The sequence below is a fragment of the Chaetodon trifascialis genome, chromosome 2 (assembly GCF_039877785.1).
Source record: "Chaetodon trifascialis isolate fChaTrf1 chromosome 2, fChaTrf1.hap1, whole genome shotgun sequence".
Lineage (NCBI taxonomy): Eukaryota > Metazoa > Chordata > Actinopteri > Chaetodontiformes > Chaetodontidae > Chaetodon > Chaetodon trifascialis.
Window position 1 is genome coordinate 27,401,410 of NC_092057.1, and position 16,365 is coordinate 27,417,774.

At 42.1% G+C, this 16,365-nt stretch overlaps 1 protein-coding gene across 4 annotated transcripts in view; it reads right to left on the bottom strand.

The window, feature by feature from the left end:
* Positions 1-16,365, bottom strand: part of sorcs1 (sortilin-related VPS10 domain containing receptor 1) — a 171,892-nt gene that overhangs the window by 20,948 nt on the left and 134,579 nt on the right. For all 4 annotated transcript variants that reach the window (XR_011602540.1, XM_070972396.1, XM_070972388.1 and 1 more), the window contains exons 10-20: positions 15,893-16,039; positions 14,858-14,960; positions 12,428-12,504; positions 10,948-11,039; positions 10,471-10,578; positions 8,938-9,055; positions 6,847-6,980; positions 5,441-5,554; positions 4,025-4,196; positions 2,169-2,355; positions 1,356-1,489 (exon numbers count right to left, since the gene is read on the bottom strand). Coding sequence is in view for 3 of the 4 variants with exons in the window: in XM_070972396.1 (XP_070828497.1) it covers positions 1,356-1,489; positions 2,169-2,355; positions 4,025-4,196; positions 5,441-5,554; positions 6,847-6,980; positions 8,938-9,055; positions 10,471-10,578; positions 10,948-11,039; positions 12,428-12,504; positions 14,858-14,960; positions 15,893-16,039 (1,386 nt within the window). In the remaining variant the exon portion in view is untranslated. The remainder of the gene's footprint in view (positions 1-1,355; positions 1,490-2,168; positions 2,356-4,024; positions 4,197-5,440; positions 5,555-6,846; positions 6,981-8,937; positions 9,056-10,470; positions 10,579-10,947; positions 11,040-12,427; positions 12,505-14,857; positions 14,961-15,892; positions 16,040-16,365) is intronic.

Consider the following 16,365-nt stretch of genomic DNA (forward strand, 5'->3'; position numbering starts at 1 on the left):
CACATTATGATTATCGGTTTCATTGCAATGAGTAATATTTTAATTTAACCATCTGAAACACATGGACAATTCACTTTGCAAACTTGAAAGATTATCAAGCAAGCTATCTTGCCAGTACATGCGTAACAGTAGGTTAACTGCCTCAATTAACAATCTCAACCTTCCATATTCTCCAGTCTACTTAATTTTGCAAAAAAGACAATAAAAAATGGTCCTTACTTGAGGAACCAGCAAGCTGGAGTAAGGAGGGGGAACAAGAGGGATAAAATCAAGGACAAGCGTGTTGTTGTCGATTTGTGGATGCTAGCTACTGTGGAGCTGATTGTAAAATGACATCAACCATTGGTCAATCATCCCCACTTGCGAATATTTTTAAGTGGGCGAAGTTCTTTTGGGCGAACGTGAACTGAATGTACTGTATTCCTGCCTGATGAACGTAACTGTGAACTCGTTCATTCTGGTGTCTGTGAACGGTACGCTCTCTCAGTTTAACTCAGCAACACCAGCCACCAGTGTCGCACCACCGCACGTGTCATCAAAACAAAAAGCAGCATGGAGGCGACAAAGCAGCAAGGCGGTGTCGCATGATAATTTAAATGAGTTTTATGACAAGGTCGGTGAGGATGGGAAAAATCTTACATTTCTGTGCAAACTTTGGCTTTCAAAAAGAAAACCCGCACTTCAGTCACATCCACAGCAACCCTGAAACGGCACATTGAACGGAAGCACCCGGCTAGCCTTTCAAGGTATGTTCTGATGCATAGTTACAGTGTTGAAACTGCTAAAATAATTGCTGTCTTTGGTTCTATATGGGCTGTGGCAATAATTTTGAAAAATAAGAGCAACATATGGAAAGAAGGAACTATGAACTAGTTCATTTTTGGAACCGTGAACCTAGTTCAAAATTTTGAATTATGAAATTTGAATTATTTGTGAACTGAACTTTGAACTAGTTTATGTAGAAAGTGAACTTTCCCAACACTGTTGATTGGTTGAATTCAGGCTAGCTGCTTGCATTGGTGCTGCCTCTTACTGTCAGACTTGAGTACTGCACAACTAGTCAAGCTCACGAGACATCACTACCTTTTGCTGCACTTCACAGCGCCAGCTTACTTTGACATCAACTGGGTACGTGCTACGCAAAATATGTACTGCTTGGCCGATCTGCAAGTTTTATCAAAAATGATTAACAAGGCTGCATTTTTGTAACCTGGATATACAAAAATAACTTTACAAAATAATGATTCGCACATTTTAGAGCAGAAGAGTCAGCAACCTACTTAATTGGAAACAGGCAAAGGCATAATAGAAGTAAAAGCTCTGAGAGAAGTAGGAAAGTCTTGAGCGTACAGTACCTCGGTGTTATTTCCAATCCACCAGATGTAGGTGACCGTTCCCACTTGGCTGGGCCACAGAACAGCAGTCAGGTTCACTTCCTTATTCCTCACTGCCACAAAGGGAGCTGAGAGATGGATATACTCCAGCTGACCTACTCAGGCACATATATACATCACAGAGTGAACTCGATGCACTGCACCACAATGTGCAGAAAGAGGAGGAAATAAATACTTTATCGTTTCAAATACAGAAAAAAGAAGTAGAGAGCAGATTTAGAGGTGGGTGGGTGGATGGGGGGAGGGGGAGGGGGAATTTGTTCAGAATCCTCTCCTGCTCTGGGACTGTTGGGTGCCATCTGTGTGTTATTTTTCATCCGTGGCACTCCTGTGCCTGCGGTTGCTCTATTTGTTCGGCTGGCACATAGGATTGACAGATTGGTGGGGGCAATGGCGCTCCCTGATCAATAAGTCAGCTCTGTTACATCTGTCACCCCTAAATACACCAGGGGTGGTCAGTGGCGTTACATATGAGGCTGCAGTGGCTTCCGTGGGCTGAGCGCCTGTGAAGCATAAGCTGACTTGAGTGAAGTGTAGTGGGATTTGTTCTGTCTGACTTGTTTGTTTGGTTATGGGAGGGGAGCATGTTCTGTGAAGAGATAAAGCACAGAACGTGCTATACTGTGTGCAAGCTGACAACCGCAATTCCACTGAATGTGATAAAAAGTGGAAAGCAGAAAGAACCACAAGCATGAGCTCAAAAATCTAGCTATCGAAATAAATATACATCCACGATTGTATAGACAAATCATAGAAGAGTCCTCAGTAGCTCACATGTTACATGCAGATACAGCATGGTGGTCTCTGAGCCGAGGCTGTTCTCCCCAGTGGCAGTCACCCGGTAGATCCCCACAGCTTTGTAGATGTGTTTGATTCCGTCCTCAATTGAGCTCACATTGGAGTAGGTCAGAGCATGGCCGTCCCCAAAGTCCAGCGTGATGCTTGTCCTCGCCCCATCACCCTGCATAGGACAAACACTTTCAAGGAATCTGCAGGTCCCTTTATCCCCCACAGACACACTCAGGTTTCAAGCAAAGAACACTTGGCTCTTTTTGGAAAAAGATGTGTGATGATGTCCTCAAGCTTGACCCAGCAAGGGTCAGACCTTTGGTTGCTACTGTGGTCATTAATGATTAAAAGCTACTCATGCTAAAAAAGAAACTCATCATAATGCTTGATGTTTTCAACAGACTGATCCACCAAGTGACACATATCACCAAAAGCTTGAATTCTTGCTATATTTCACAGGATCTCAAGTACAAAGTTCATGGGTGCTGAATTACTGGTCCTCTATGAGTCACAGTTCATCCTTGGGATTGGGTAACACCGCTTATTTGTAAATTCATTTGTGAGTATCTGTTTGTGTGCAAGGTCTTTCTGAGTAATAAAGTCTTTAGTAATACTGGCTAGTTTCAAGGTTGTTATTTTGCAAGAAATATTTTCCAGAATAAAAGCCTAAGTAAAGTAAAACTAAGTGTAAGTTGATGACTTGGACATGTGTTGCTTCGTCCAATCATTTTTTTTTATCCTATTATGATATAATTGGTTCATTTCGGGGGGGGGGGGGGGGGGGGTTATGAATTGTGTGAATGCATTTGTTTTGAAACTGTTTTGTTATTGAAACTGGACTCCCACTGACACCCATTAATTTAAAATGAAACTGCTCACCCGGCACAAAAGCCCAGCCAGTCTTACATTGGAATCCTCTGGGGGACCAATAAAGGTATTCTGATTCTGATTCTGATTGGTAAATCATCATGCACTGTCTCAGCTCTGGTAAAGTTTCACAAATATATAACTTTCAGGGTTTGAAGGCTCAGAATTCAAATAGTAATAATTGACCTGGTTTGCAGTTTGAGGAATCCTGTCTAAAGTTTTAAAGATATTTCTTTTCTAATGGTGTTCAGTGGGGAATACTGCAAGTGGTTTCTGATACAAATTGACAGCAAGGCTGAGTGGTGGTGTCATATCCTGCTCTCCTAATCCCTCCATGGTTCTATGGCGGTGTTGCTGTGTCACTATGTCAAAGTCCTGTTTTTTGAGAGTAGCAAAGGCTAAACTAAGCAGTGAAGATTTTCCACGCTGTAGCTATATCTGCATATTTGCTACTTACATTACACATTTTATTTATTGAGTGTTAGTATACACAGTGAGCGAAAGGTATGGTTATGAACATTAATATGGTCAAAACTGAGCATAATTTAGATTTTTCATTTTTTGTCTCTGTAGAGACAATTAAGGCAGGGGAGATTTTCTAAAGTGGGATGAAGCAGATGGCACAGTTGCCAACATCAGCTTACTGCAATTCCATATTCCATATTATATGAACAATTTACAATAAAAGCTGTTTTCACTTAGCAGGAGAACTGAACAGGAAAGTGACCTCTCGTGTCACAATGTCTCTCTGCTTCAAAGGGAATAATGCAGTCTTAAAGTACTAACTTAACACTATGTAGTGTTGAGTTATGTATAAAAAATGTGATATTTCAGACTTTTCCCTTGTTTACGTCCTGAATCTTATCTTTTCTTATCTTATCGACTGCACTAATTACTACACCAGTACTATAACACATAATGTACTTTGTGTGACAGTTCATGAGGCTTCCTGACAAATACAAAAAACAGCTTACCTCCTCCAGAAAAACAAGGAAGGTGACATTGGTGCCCAGTGTGGCTGTCAGTGTGCCCTCACTGGTGACCAGGTGGAGACCTTTGGGTGCTTGGATGGGACACTGCTGCCTCCTGGCTGTGTACTCTGTGCTGACTCCAGCTGTACAGTTATTAGAGACCACCTTTCTGTAGCTGGTGGGGAAAAACATAAAAAGCTTTATATGTCTGGACACAAACTCTGTCACCCTGAAAGGGCGAGTAAAACACAATAAAAAAAGGGGGGAAAAACTGACAAACTGTGAATTATAGCGAGGGCACTACTATAAAGGGATATTTAAGCCTGAATACATTCTTGGACATAATTTGTCCAATAAGATGTGTACATGATGTTCATTGTTCTGTAGTGGCAGGAGATATGGGATCAGACTGGAGGTGGAAATCTCAAACCAAAACAATCTGCATAGCTAGAAATCACTTGAAGCTCATGAGGAAATGAATGGTTGAGCCAACCCTTTTAAAATGTACTCCATACTTTCCCACATAGACAACGTGAAATTATCAGATTATGAAGACGCCATGTTTCCTATGTCATGTTCTGTAACATACAGGACTACCCCTATAGACTCTACATATTTAAGTTACAGCAAACACACAACACTGGCCACTTCTGCCTATCTTTGTGTTACTGTAAGCATCTGGAGTGTTGCTTGTAAGGGGAGTAGGTGTAAACAGGAATATAAACTGGGCACCCTTTGAGAAGGACTCATGTGGAGAGAGTGGCTGTGTCTGTAGTGCACTATAGTCGCTGTCCAACTCTGAGTGTGCAAATTCACACACTAAATCACCCACAAACATTTCACAATAGAAGGAAAAAAGCAGTGTCCAAAACAGCAGTGTTGTACAAAGTACTGCAGAAAGTACTGTTCAGTCATATGACATTGTTTTCATTAGCAGGTGTAGTTGACAGTTGTCTGGAAAATGTAGATGTTCCAATTTCCATTTTTCTTTCAGAGCACTTTATGGACTCCTTGCCTATGTTGGCTTAAACATTGAAATGGTGGAAAGCTCCAGAACATCTACTAGATGGACCTTGAGATGAGGTTGTTTTGTCAGAGAGGATACACTCTTACACAGAACAGGATATTGAATCTTTCATTTACATGTTTTTCAAATCATTGACATGCAAACACTGTATCTATTATAGTAGATTACACCAGTGCCAGTGGTTTATACTTGCTGGTTCATGATTGTTTTAAAAAGTGAATGTTTGATCATTCAACCCACATTTTCCTCAGCATGTCCTTGTTGTCCCTCAGAAACTAATTAATGTACCCTGAGCTATTCAACTCAAATACACTGTTCACTTTACCAAATGCCTGCAAATCACTACTGAGAATGTGTGTGCCGATTCTACTCTGCCTTCGGCCTGTGCCTACCCAGTGCTGTTAAGGAAAGTCATCCCTGTGGTGCAACTCCGGGACACTGATGATGGATGGAACCAAAAGGCAGGAGTGCACTTGCCATTGGTCCGCCTCTCGTAGCCATAATCACTGTAATAAACGAGCAGACATAAACAGAAAAGTTAATCCAATCAGGAACCACAGAGGAAACACTAACAGACAAGACAGATACAAATGTTTCTGAGGCCCTGTTTGGAAATTCAATTGTAAAATGAGACAATGTGACACATGCTTCTAAAATGACTGATATTACTCTCAGACAAATCAATCAAAATAAGTAAAAAATGACAAGCTGAAAACAGATCACCTGCTCTGTATTTTAGATATATTGGATATTGAAATTCTGATGCAAAATTGGTGCAAACAGCATGTAGTTACAGCAACTGTTCTGTGCATCTTTGGTGCTTTTTGCACACAGCCCATGCGTTATTTGTCCTACAAATTAAAAGGCAGAGCAATGCTGTGTCCCCAAAATGATAGGGACAAATTGCCCCAATTAGTGCGACATGCACACAGATGCAAAAGTGTTGTGATTGTTAATGAAAGCTATTAGGCTTGGTGATTTATGGTTTTGATGGTGCTTATTCCAAGAGCTGCCTCACCCAAGAGACGTGCAGATTTGGGGAAAAAAGCAACATTTATACTGCTGATGATTCAAAGAAAGCAGGCTGTGAGGCTGTGGAAAACATTCCTGTAAATGCAGTCGCAATATAAAGAGTCACAGCAGCAGCTATAAAAGCATCTGTCAGTTATTATTTATGCACTTAACAATTTGTCCTTCAAGTGGTGAACAATGGTACACATTCAGGTGAATATTCGGTAATGTGCCTTCTCTTTGTTTGAAGTTTTAATGGCAGTGGCATTCCGAAGTTGCCGTTTGAGTGACATTAGTCATCGTCAGATGCCCCTAATCCCTTCCTGTTTGTCCTGAAAGCTAAACCAAAGTTTTGATTAGTAATAGCCTGATAAAACATAAAATACTGATGGTTGTGAAACATTCAGGCAGGCACTGCTCTGGCTCCCCATTGGCTACAGCAGGGACTGAAGGCTGGCCTTTCGAAATGTAAAGGTCTTAGTCTACATGCATTATCACTGTTGCAGCTTGGTTTTATTTTAGTCAGCGCTGCAGGCAGCCACAGAGGAGTGATCTGATGCGCGTCACACAGACAGACGTGACAGGCAGCACACTGATGAAACAAGTAACAGAAAAGGACTTTGTAATGGATAATGATAATGAAACGATTGAGTTTTGACTTGACATGACACTGAATCCTCCACATCATCAACCACACTTGAAGTGGGATAATATTTGTCTTCTTCTTTAAGTAATCTTAGAATTCAAACCCACATCCTTGTGATACCTTGAAGATAAGTTAACTCACCATTCAAAGTCAGCCTCTGTACAGTCACAGGGGCCCGACGTCATCGACACAGAGTACGTCTTTCCCATAACGCACCTGGATGTGGGCTTCAGCTTCCGGTAGATTCTTTTCACTCCCATGAGGCATGGCTCGCCCTGTGGGCCCGATTCCGAAAGAGAACCGATGGGAAAGTCACATGGAGAGAGTTTAAAAAATGAGCCGCTCTCGTACCTCGCCACCATAAATAATTTACACGATGCAACCAAGCATGTGTGCATCACGCTGTGTGTGAAAAGCACTTCGCCTCACTTCAGCTTGTTGTGCATTCCTGTTCAGCGAATATTTACGGGCTTGTGCTGTGTGGTGTGCTAAACTCAACAACTGTTCCTCCGTCGCGAGTGTCACACTGGTGAATGTGCTGCTTGGGTTCTTTTTTAGAGATTTTTTTTGTGATATTGAGATGAATGAATAAGAAAGAGCTTCAGCTGCAAAAGCTGCCAGCATCCAATCCATTTTTAGCCATGTATCTATGCGTGGGTGACTGAATATGAAATCAGTTGGCGTATAAAAAAGATGAGAGGATAACACCAGCCTGTTTGACTGCATCCTCCACTACACTGGTGCTCTGTTTTTAATGCCGGAACGTTCTGTCTTTGTGCATTAGGTGTCAGTAGTGAGATGTTTAAAAAATCTGGCTGGATCCACAAATAGACTCCCAGCTCCAGAAAATGTTCCTAACTTTCCCAGTTGTCTTAAAACACAAGCACTGTCCTCTGTTTTGAGGTAGTGTTCAGTTTGTTGTTGCAGCAGGCTTGGACCTACTGTACCTCATTTAGACGGGTTAGCCCTCTAATTGGCTTGGACTCTTGTCGTCTTCCATGCTATATGTTTTGATCATTAGCCTGCTCTGAGCATATGGGTGTCTAAACCACTTACAGAACTTGGCCATGAATAAAGGCACGCTCTAAGTCTCTGGCTCAGCTTCAGGCCTGGCCAGGTTGAGAGGGTTTTCAGGCAGGTTTAATGTATGCTGGGCGGGGGGGCGGGGGGGTCGGCTCACTCAGAGCATCAGCAGGATATGCGTAAGTGCTCTGGGAGCTGAGAGACATCCAGCTTTAGTCCACTCACTACACAGCCAGGCTAAAAGCAGAGATGGTCAGCCAGAGATCACACATTACGCTGATGATTGAGTCTGGTGTTTGATCTCTGGGCCCCGCAAAAACTGACCTCTATATCAACCAGACCTCAACAGGCACTGCTACAGAGGACACAAGCTCCACAGATTTTAGATGATTTCATTTTCCATGAAGGAATTGACATTGTATTTTTAATTATGGTTCATCAAGTCAAAACTTCACTCCTCTCCTCTGGGGATTTTGTTTGAGCCGAACGGAAATGTGTCTGCAGGCTAAGACTGCTGACATCAGGCTGTTTCTGAAATCACACTTATGTTACTTTGAGCACTATATTTCTTTAATGTGATTTCACTGTCCTACTTCTATGTCCACCATATAATTCCCTCAATTGTTCCCACAATGGAATGAAAAGCATGGTGTCCATAGCTTTCACACTTCTTTTTGTAATGCTTTGTTGTTGATAGATGGGGATATCAATGGTTGTATCCAAAATCACATCCTATTTACTATATAAAATACATTACTTACAATGACGATGCAAAAATAATGATGATTCATAAGGCCCAGGGGTCCAAGGGGTCAGGAGGGCCCTACACCAGAGCCTTTATATGGAAAGGTTATTATCATTTCTTGGTAATGAAGTCAAGTCCCAGGGGCCCATCAACTGGTAACTTGTAATGAGGTATTTTACCCACAGCCCACCTAACAATCCATTGATTATCAATGAGATGTAATAAGTGCAGGCAGTCCTACTGTATTCTCTGGCTTATAACCAAATATTAAGAATACAACCTGTCAGCGATGCAGCAAAATGATGATGATTTGTAAGCATTTTATTGCTGCTCACTACTGAGTAAATCCAGTGTTTATTATGTCGTAAATACTGGCACTGATTCCTCCACCGACCATCAAAAACACTTTTAGGATGTGTGAAAAACAAGTCTAGTCTTTATTTCTGTGCTGGCATGGAGCGTACCTGGTTGTGCAGGTGCCATGTCTGATAATCTGCCTCTGTACACCTCCTGTTGAAGATGGACCTGAAGTCTATTTTCACCAGCTGCCACTCTGAGCGATGACTGACATGGCCGAATATCCTGGAAAATAGCCATGCATGTTGTTGCTTTTTACATACAAAATATGCTACTGTGCATCTTATTCTTCTGTGCAATACATGTTTATTCCTGTTAAACTGCTAATATAAATGAACCCAGTCACCCAGTGCTGCACATACACCCCATGCACCATCGGAAAATGTAGTATACTGATGCTTTAAGCTATCTTTGGCTTTGGTCTTTGCCAAAACCTGAAATATCATTTTTGTTTTGTTGTTGCTGTTTTTGTACAACTGAATATGTTTTTTGAAAACATGAGCTAATTTCTTCTAAAAGCCAATCATAATGAATATCCAGATTTTTTCAATGGTCAGAAACAAAACAGAATCCAAGGTTATGAGACTAACCAGATAAATATTCCATCTCCAGCTAAATTGAGTGGGTGTGTTTCTCTGCAATGACCTCCCTCACCATTCATACCACAACATATTTATCACAATCAATCTGTCAATTAGCTCTCAAGGCAGCCGACCATGACAGGCACTTACTGTAAAAATGAGTACAAATTGATAAGAAAACAGTGCATGATGGTCTTCTGTAAACTAATGGTGTCTCTGCCAGCTGAGAGGCTCTGCGCTCGAGAACTTATTCTCAGCGCAAATCCGCCAGCATTGTCTTTACGCTGCACTCCCCCACTCTCTTTTCTTTTCGTTCAGACTATCGCTGTGCATTTTCCTCTTCTCCCTCTCCCTCTCTGTCTCTCCAGCTGTGCCCTATCACTCTCCTGTAGAGCTGACTACAGAGCTGACTGTCAGTCTGTCATTTATGGCAGGTGTCATGAAACATTGATGTAATGGATGTGGAAACCCTTTGGTAACACATCCCAAAGTCCTAAATCTCTGCTGCAATAAGGGAGTAGTGCTGTGTCATACCATATGCATGCACTCCAGCTCTGGGCTATTCTAATAATAAATGTGAAAGAACACAAAAGAAATGTTCATAAATCTGGTATCTGAGGACACGCCAAATCATACTCACTGCTCTTCCCAGTTTTTAATGCTGTTAAAACTTTTTTAAAGCAAAGTTTCTTGTCTGTTTTCTCAAGATTTTTTTTTCATCATTTTGATCATTTTCCTTCATGTTCTTCAAATGGACAGTCACGCTGTCGCTGGCTGCTAAAGCATTGATCTCCTGTGATCATAATCTAGAGGCAGCCAGTTTTGATGTTGGGTAGACCTTGAGAGAAATCTTTTTTATTCATGAAAAGGAAAACAGGCAGTCAGGAATGCTGAATCGAGCAGGCTTAGATATAGATGCAAGCTGCACAGGCTCGGGTTAAGGGAGACATAGGTGCACACACGCACACACACATACGTACACACAGAGGCGATTTGCTGTTACTTTGAGTTTTCAGTGTGATTGATTGATTTCCATGTTGACGAATCTTTGTCACTCACGTCATGATAAGAGTTTCCTCTCCAGGCTCTCCCAGCACCCCGTCCACAAACAGAGGCGTGTTGGTGAAGCTATACTTGTTCCACTGCCGTCCTTCATCAAAGCTCAACCTGGGAACACAAACAGCTGCCACACAAGGCACCAACGCTAACCCCCCTACTGTGTGCACAGGCTAATGACCCTGAGAATTGTCTAACAACTTTATTTCATATTCCACACAGGGCTGAGGTGCTCTGTTCAGTGAACACTGATCAGTCGAAGCGAGGCTCATTATGGCTTCAAACACAGAAAGGTGAAATTGAATCACAATTGTCAAAGCAGAATTCTCCATGGCTGGTGGGTTTTCTACCCTGAATAATATCGTCCCCTGGTTCGAAGACAAACTCATTTGCCTTTGTTTGACTAACTTAAAACTTGGAGCTTCCTCCAAGGGAATTAGTCATGCTGTGACAAATGGCGTCTCTGTCATAATGACTCACCACAGGTGTCGGATGGGAAGCGGAGTGTGTCTTATTGCAACTAAGGCTCCACCTTGGTCGAGATACAGCACTGCATACTCCTCATCGAAGATCTGCAGGGACAAAAAAAAAAAAAGAGAGAGAGCACTCACTCTGCAGTGGCTTGTTATCCATGTGCATGTCCAACACATGTCTGCACACACCCACGCTGCATCATTCAAGTAAGTAAAGTAATAATTCACCACACAAGCACACACAGCACACATCACGCAACTTGTCATGTTTAAAGGAAGAATTGGCCACTTGTCGAAGGTTGCTCCAAACAAATAGGTGGAAGCATATAATCACAGTGACTGCTAACTGCTGCTCATTATATTCATTGCTGCTGTTAGCTAGTTAGTTCAGGTAGTACAGGGAAGCACAGGGAGATTGTTGGTCTTTACACTGTGGGCAACCAAACTGGGTTCAACAGCCTCCCAGTGAACACTGTCGGACCAGGACTGAACACAGCATGTGAGACTGAATGAGGCCAGACCAGGAAAACAGTGCTGAGGCGACCCGCTCTCTGACACCAGTGACGATGAAGCCATGGCAGGCCAGGCCAGTGGAGCAGTGAACCTGAACAGCAGCGACAGCGAGGTCAGCCATCATCTCGAGCCAGACACTTTTCACATCTATCTCGATCCAAATCAGAGTTGGCGATTGTTGTAACAAAGAAAATATGTCACACGTTGCACCTTTAATTAGAAGCAAGCCCCATAAATTGAAAATGCCAGGGTTAAGTGAGATAAGGGCCACCCACAGGCACCAGAGGCAAGGGCTGAATCAAATAACTCTAAAGATTACATCTGATTCTGGACCTTAAAAAACACAGGTTTATTTCCCGTTGCTGCATGTCATCCACTCTCACTCTCACCCTTTCCTGTCTCTCTCCAGCTGCCACTATCATAATAAAGCAGAAATCTGGCAGAAATGTCGGCAATATGACTGGTGAAATGTTTATGTGGGCCAACACTTAAATTGCCATTGTGACACATGCAGTCAACCAGCTAGAAAGCCAACGGCACTTCCCACTTCACTCTGATTATTTGGAATCACAACACCCATAAAAGAGAGACAGCTAATGCTAGCGAGACCTGCCTCTTCCACCATTTGCTAGCTATCTTAGCTAGCGAGTGTAGCTTGTTAGCTTCCACAATAAAATACAAACTTAACAGCATGATGGGTCCCAAATGTTCCATTCTGCAAAGGGGATAGTGGAACACACTTAACTGTTAATAGCCAACACTATGTGGCCACTTAACCTCAACTCTCAAATGGGAATTATACAGCCAGATTTGAACCTTACAGATATATTTTTTGATCATATAAAAATGAAAAAAATCTTCACAGCAACTACAGTGTCGTACTTTATACTTTCATATTTCACAAAACAGTGGGAGAATTAAAACCAGTTCAAATGTAACAGCAGGACATCATTACAATGAAAAAGTCCCCTCACCTGTCTCCATGTGTTTCCAGCATCTGAGGTGATAAACACACTGACGTTGCTGGTGGTCAGCTCTGAGCCAATGGAGCCTGGACGTTCACAGAGTAGACAGACAGAGTAAGTGTTTGAGGTGAGAGGCTGCATATTGCAGACAAAGGACATGAAGTCCATTTGAGATCAAATGAATTCCAAATTTTATAAAGAGCCTTTAGACTGGCATGGGGATATAGCAGGGGACTGAAGCCTGCAGCTGCAGACTGGGGCTATAATTACAGTACTCCACAAGACTTACTGTTACTGTGCAGTGCAACATTTGCCCAGACTCCTAAATTAACCAATAAATCCAGATTACTGTATTCATCTTTCAGCAGTTCTGACCATATTAAGACAAGCTTTCCTAATGCTGTGGAGACTACTGTAATTGCTTCAATTTAGCCTGTAATTGGTGCCAGGTGGTTAAACACGAGGCTGGGAAGTACTGTAAGCATTTCAGAAACATGCTTTTCCACTTGTCTGAACACTTCTTGAGAAATTCTGCATTTAAGTGTAACCTAGCATCATCTGAAAATCTGACCTCCAGTGACGCTGTAGTGATGAAGAAGTGTGGTGTGTGTGTGTGTGTGTGTGTGTGTGTGTGTGTGTGTGTGTGTGTGTGTGTGTGTGTGTGTGTGTGTGTGTGTGTGTGTGTGTGTGTGTAACTGTGCAATACAGCACACTCTCAAATGCAATGCTGAGTGTGGCCACAGCCCCACAACTTTCAACCAGATGATGTCAGATGTCAGTAAAACAGTGCTTTTCAGGTTGGTGTTAAGGTACGCTACAGTATAAAGAGAAAACTTGGTGCAGATTCTGTAATGTCACTGTATCCCCAGATGTCACCAATGAACTTGGTAAGTAAACTTTTATCATAAGGAATGTGAATGATGGACAAAAGTGGGTTCTAAACAAACTGAATTTTCCCTAAAGGCCGTGCCTTCATTCTCAAGTGGGAGGTAAAACCACTATTGGACAGAGAAGTGTATTTTACAAGCTAATTACAAAACAATACCGGATTCCCCCCCTCTCTATTTGGTATGGCCATTTTGTAGTTTGACTAATGACAAAGATCAAACAAAAAGCAGTCAATTGTTCTATTCCCACATCTCTGAAACCTGTTTAATTCACAGTGTTTCACATAGGTCCAGACACCAATACTTTTAGCGTGAGCTTGGCCTTCTCCAAACACCTGAGGCATATGCCGATGTGTTATTGACAGTGCCGGTCCATGCGGGAGTAAATATCACTGAGGTGTGAATTCACCTGGGGGGCTGCTGATCTCATATTCCTCCATTTCTTTGTTTTCTCCCCACTGAGTCAATGAGAGTCTCTGCTTTCTCTCCTGTTCTCAGGAACAATGATGCTCTGAGGGCTAAAACCATGAGGATTAAATAGTCTTTGCTGCTTTGGCTGTCTGGTTTGTCATTTGGCCCTGTTCAAAGGTGAGAAGTGACACATGCATGTTGTACTGATGCTGAACAGGGACAAACAAATGAAAACAGAAGTAAAGAGCAAAAACCTGCAAACAGCCAAATGCATTTGCATGGAAGAGTGCAGCATTGAGAGCTGCATTGCCATACTGGAAACATCACTGCACTGAAATGTTGAGTGCCAAGATTTTCAACTAACTGAAAGAGGCAGATTTCTTTGGGCTTTGTCTGTCTAAGTGACTTTTGTGGTCTTTGTCTCTTCGAGTTAGCATAACGCTATCTAATGCGTCCATGGATAGAGAAAAGAAACTCAAAAAAAACAAAAAAAAAACAAGATACACTACTCAATTGTGAATGGCAATAAAAAAAGGGGGAAAAAAACAGAGAAAACCAGATGGGTCTTTTCCTTTCCCTCTTGTTTTCTTGTGCTGAATGAAATTCAAGCAAAACCCACAATACAGAGTTTATTTCACCATCTCCATCGGATGCATTCTCTCAACTTTCTTTAACAGTCTGAGCTTTCTGCAAAATGTGTAGCTGCTCTTTTAATAGTAAAATGCCACTATTTTAATCCAGTGGCTTTCAAAAGTATATAAAACAATTGTGAGGACCAGGTAGAGGTTTTATTCTTCCTGCTCAAGAACAACAAACAATTTATTTATGAATCACTGTGTGATAGATAAAATACAGAGGTTATAAAGGGTATTCACAGGAGCTTTATTATAAAGAAACCCTTCACAACTCCAAAGAGTAAAAAAGTATTAAAAAAAAAAAACACTTTTGAGTACCTGGCAGAGGTTTCATTCTATCAACCCCAAAATATAAAGAGGTTATTTCTTAATTACTGCAAAAAGGTCAGAAGGTGTTTCAACATGAACTTCATTATCATTTGTTTTTCTTTACGTAAACCCTTCAGAAAAAAAGAAAGCGAGAAGTGAAACAACTTGTCACTCAGAACAGATTCCCTCTCACCCACCTGATGCGACAATGATCCCTGGCGCTGAGTCCCTGCTGGCTATGTTTCCAGATGTGTAGGGATTCGCAGACACATGAAGATGGAGATGCAATGAACAATATGGCTGCAGATAAGAAATCACAAACTCAATTATCAGTGCTATCAAGCTGAGCCAACAGTATGACCAAAAACCTTCAAAAGCTCTTGAATAAAGTGGCTGTTCCATGCACAACCATCCCAACTCATACGTTTTATTACAAACACCATTTCCCCACTGGCTGGTCTCACCATTAATTTTGATTGGGTTAACCTTTACCAACACAATTCTCATTATGACCCAGCAAAATGCCAGTGGTGCAGGCCATGTTGTGACGGGCTGTTTAGAGGTTTATTAAAACTCTGACATTTCCTGACAAATGACTGTATAATATGGGAAGAAGGCGAGGCATGCAACAGAATTGTTAATTGGTTTATCAAAAAGGCTGATTATTTCTCATGTAAAGTCATTGAGAGAAGATGTGCCCTGCTGATGATGTGCTAAAGTATGCAGCTGTGACACAAAGCATCAAATCTACTCTGTCATTCTTCTCTATGCTAATTTTCTTTCATTCAAGCACACACATCCATCACAGGGTGACTGATAGGTGTGCTTCATCGACAAACGGCACATCTGGAGTTGAAAAGACACACAGTTACTCTACATTTCCAACTTTGGCTTGTGGTGAAAACTCAACTCGTCTTGGTCATGGGAGCATCAAACAGAGGCTTTCAGGAAGAAAGACAGAGAAAGAAGAAGCTTCTGCTTTCCTGTCTGACACCTTTTTGTCTCTGTGTTTCTTAAATGGGAGGTCAGCTTATTGGACTGAATCAAAATGGCTGACCTTTCAGCTCAGCAGCCTCAGAGCACTCAGCTTTGACGGGCGCTGCTCTTTCTGAGCGCAGCCTCTCATTGCTGCTGGGATCAGTCAACTCCTGTCAAGGCCTCTCTTTGATGGAAGCGCACACAGATAAAAACATGTATGAACGTGGTGCGCTCGCAGACACGCAGACACTCACGAGCACACAGTGAATGCTGTTGGCCCTCAGGTCTTTGCTCGGGGCCTGCAGTAACCTCCAGTCTCTGCCTCTGTTGTAGGTGATGTGTGTCTTCACTTGGCTATCCATCTTTTTGTTGGCTAGGAACATCCCCTTTATTCCCGCTACCTGTGAAATTAGAAAGACGGCAGCTCAGAGCTCCAACTGAAAACACTCTTCACATGTCCTTCAGATCTTCCAGTCACATTGCAGAAAATGAATGCGAATGCTTTGCAAAGCAAATCACATGCCCTGGTGCAATGCAGCCACGCACAATCAGCTTCTCTGTATTCCCAACAAAACCATATGCAGCCTCAACCGTTGAGTGGGAAATGATCGACTGGCTGGGGACTTTTGAGTAATCAATGTGTTTCTTAAATGAATGTGACTCCTTATTGAAGGCCCTGAAGAAAAGCTCAGGGATACTGAATTGAGTCACTGACAGTCACATCAGG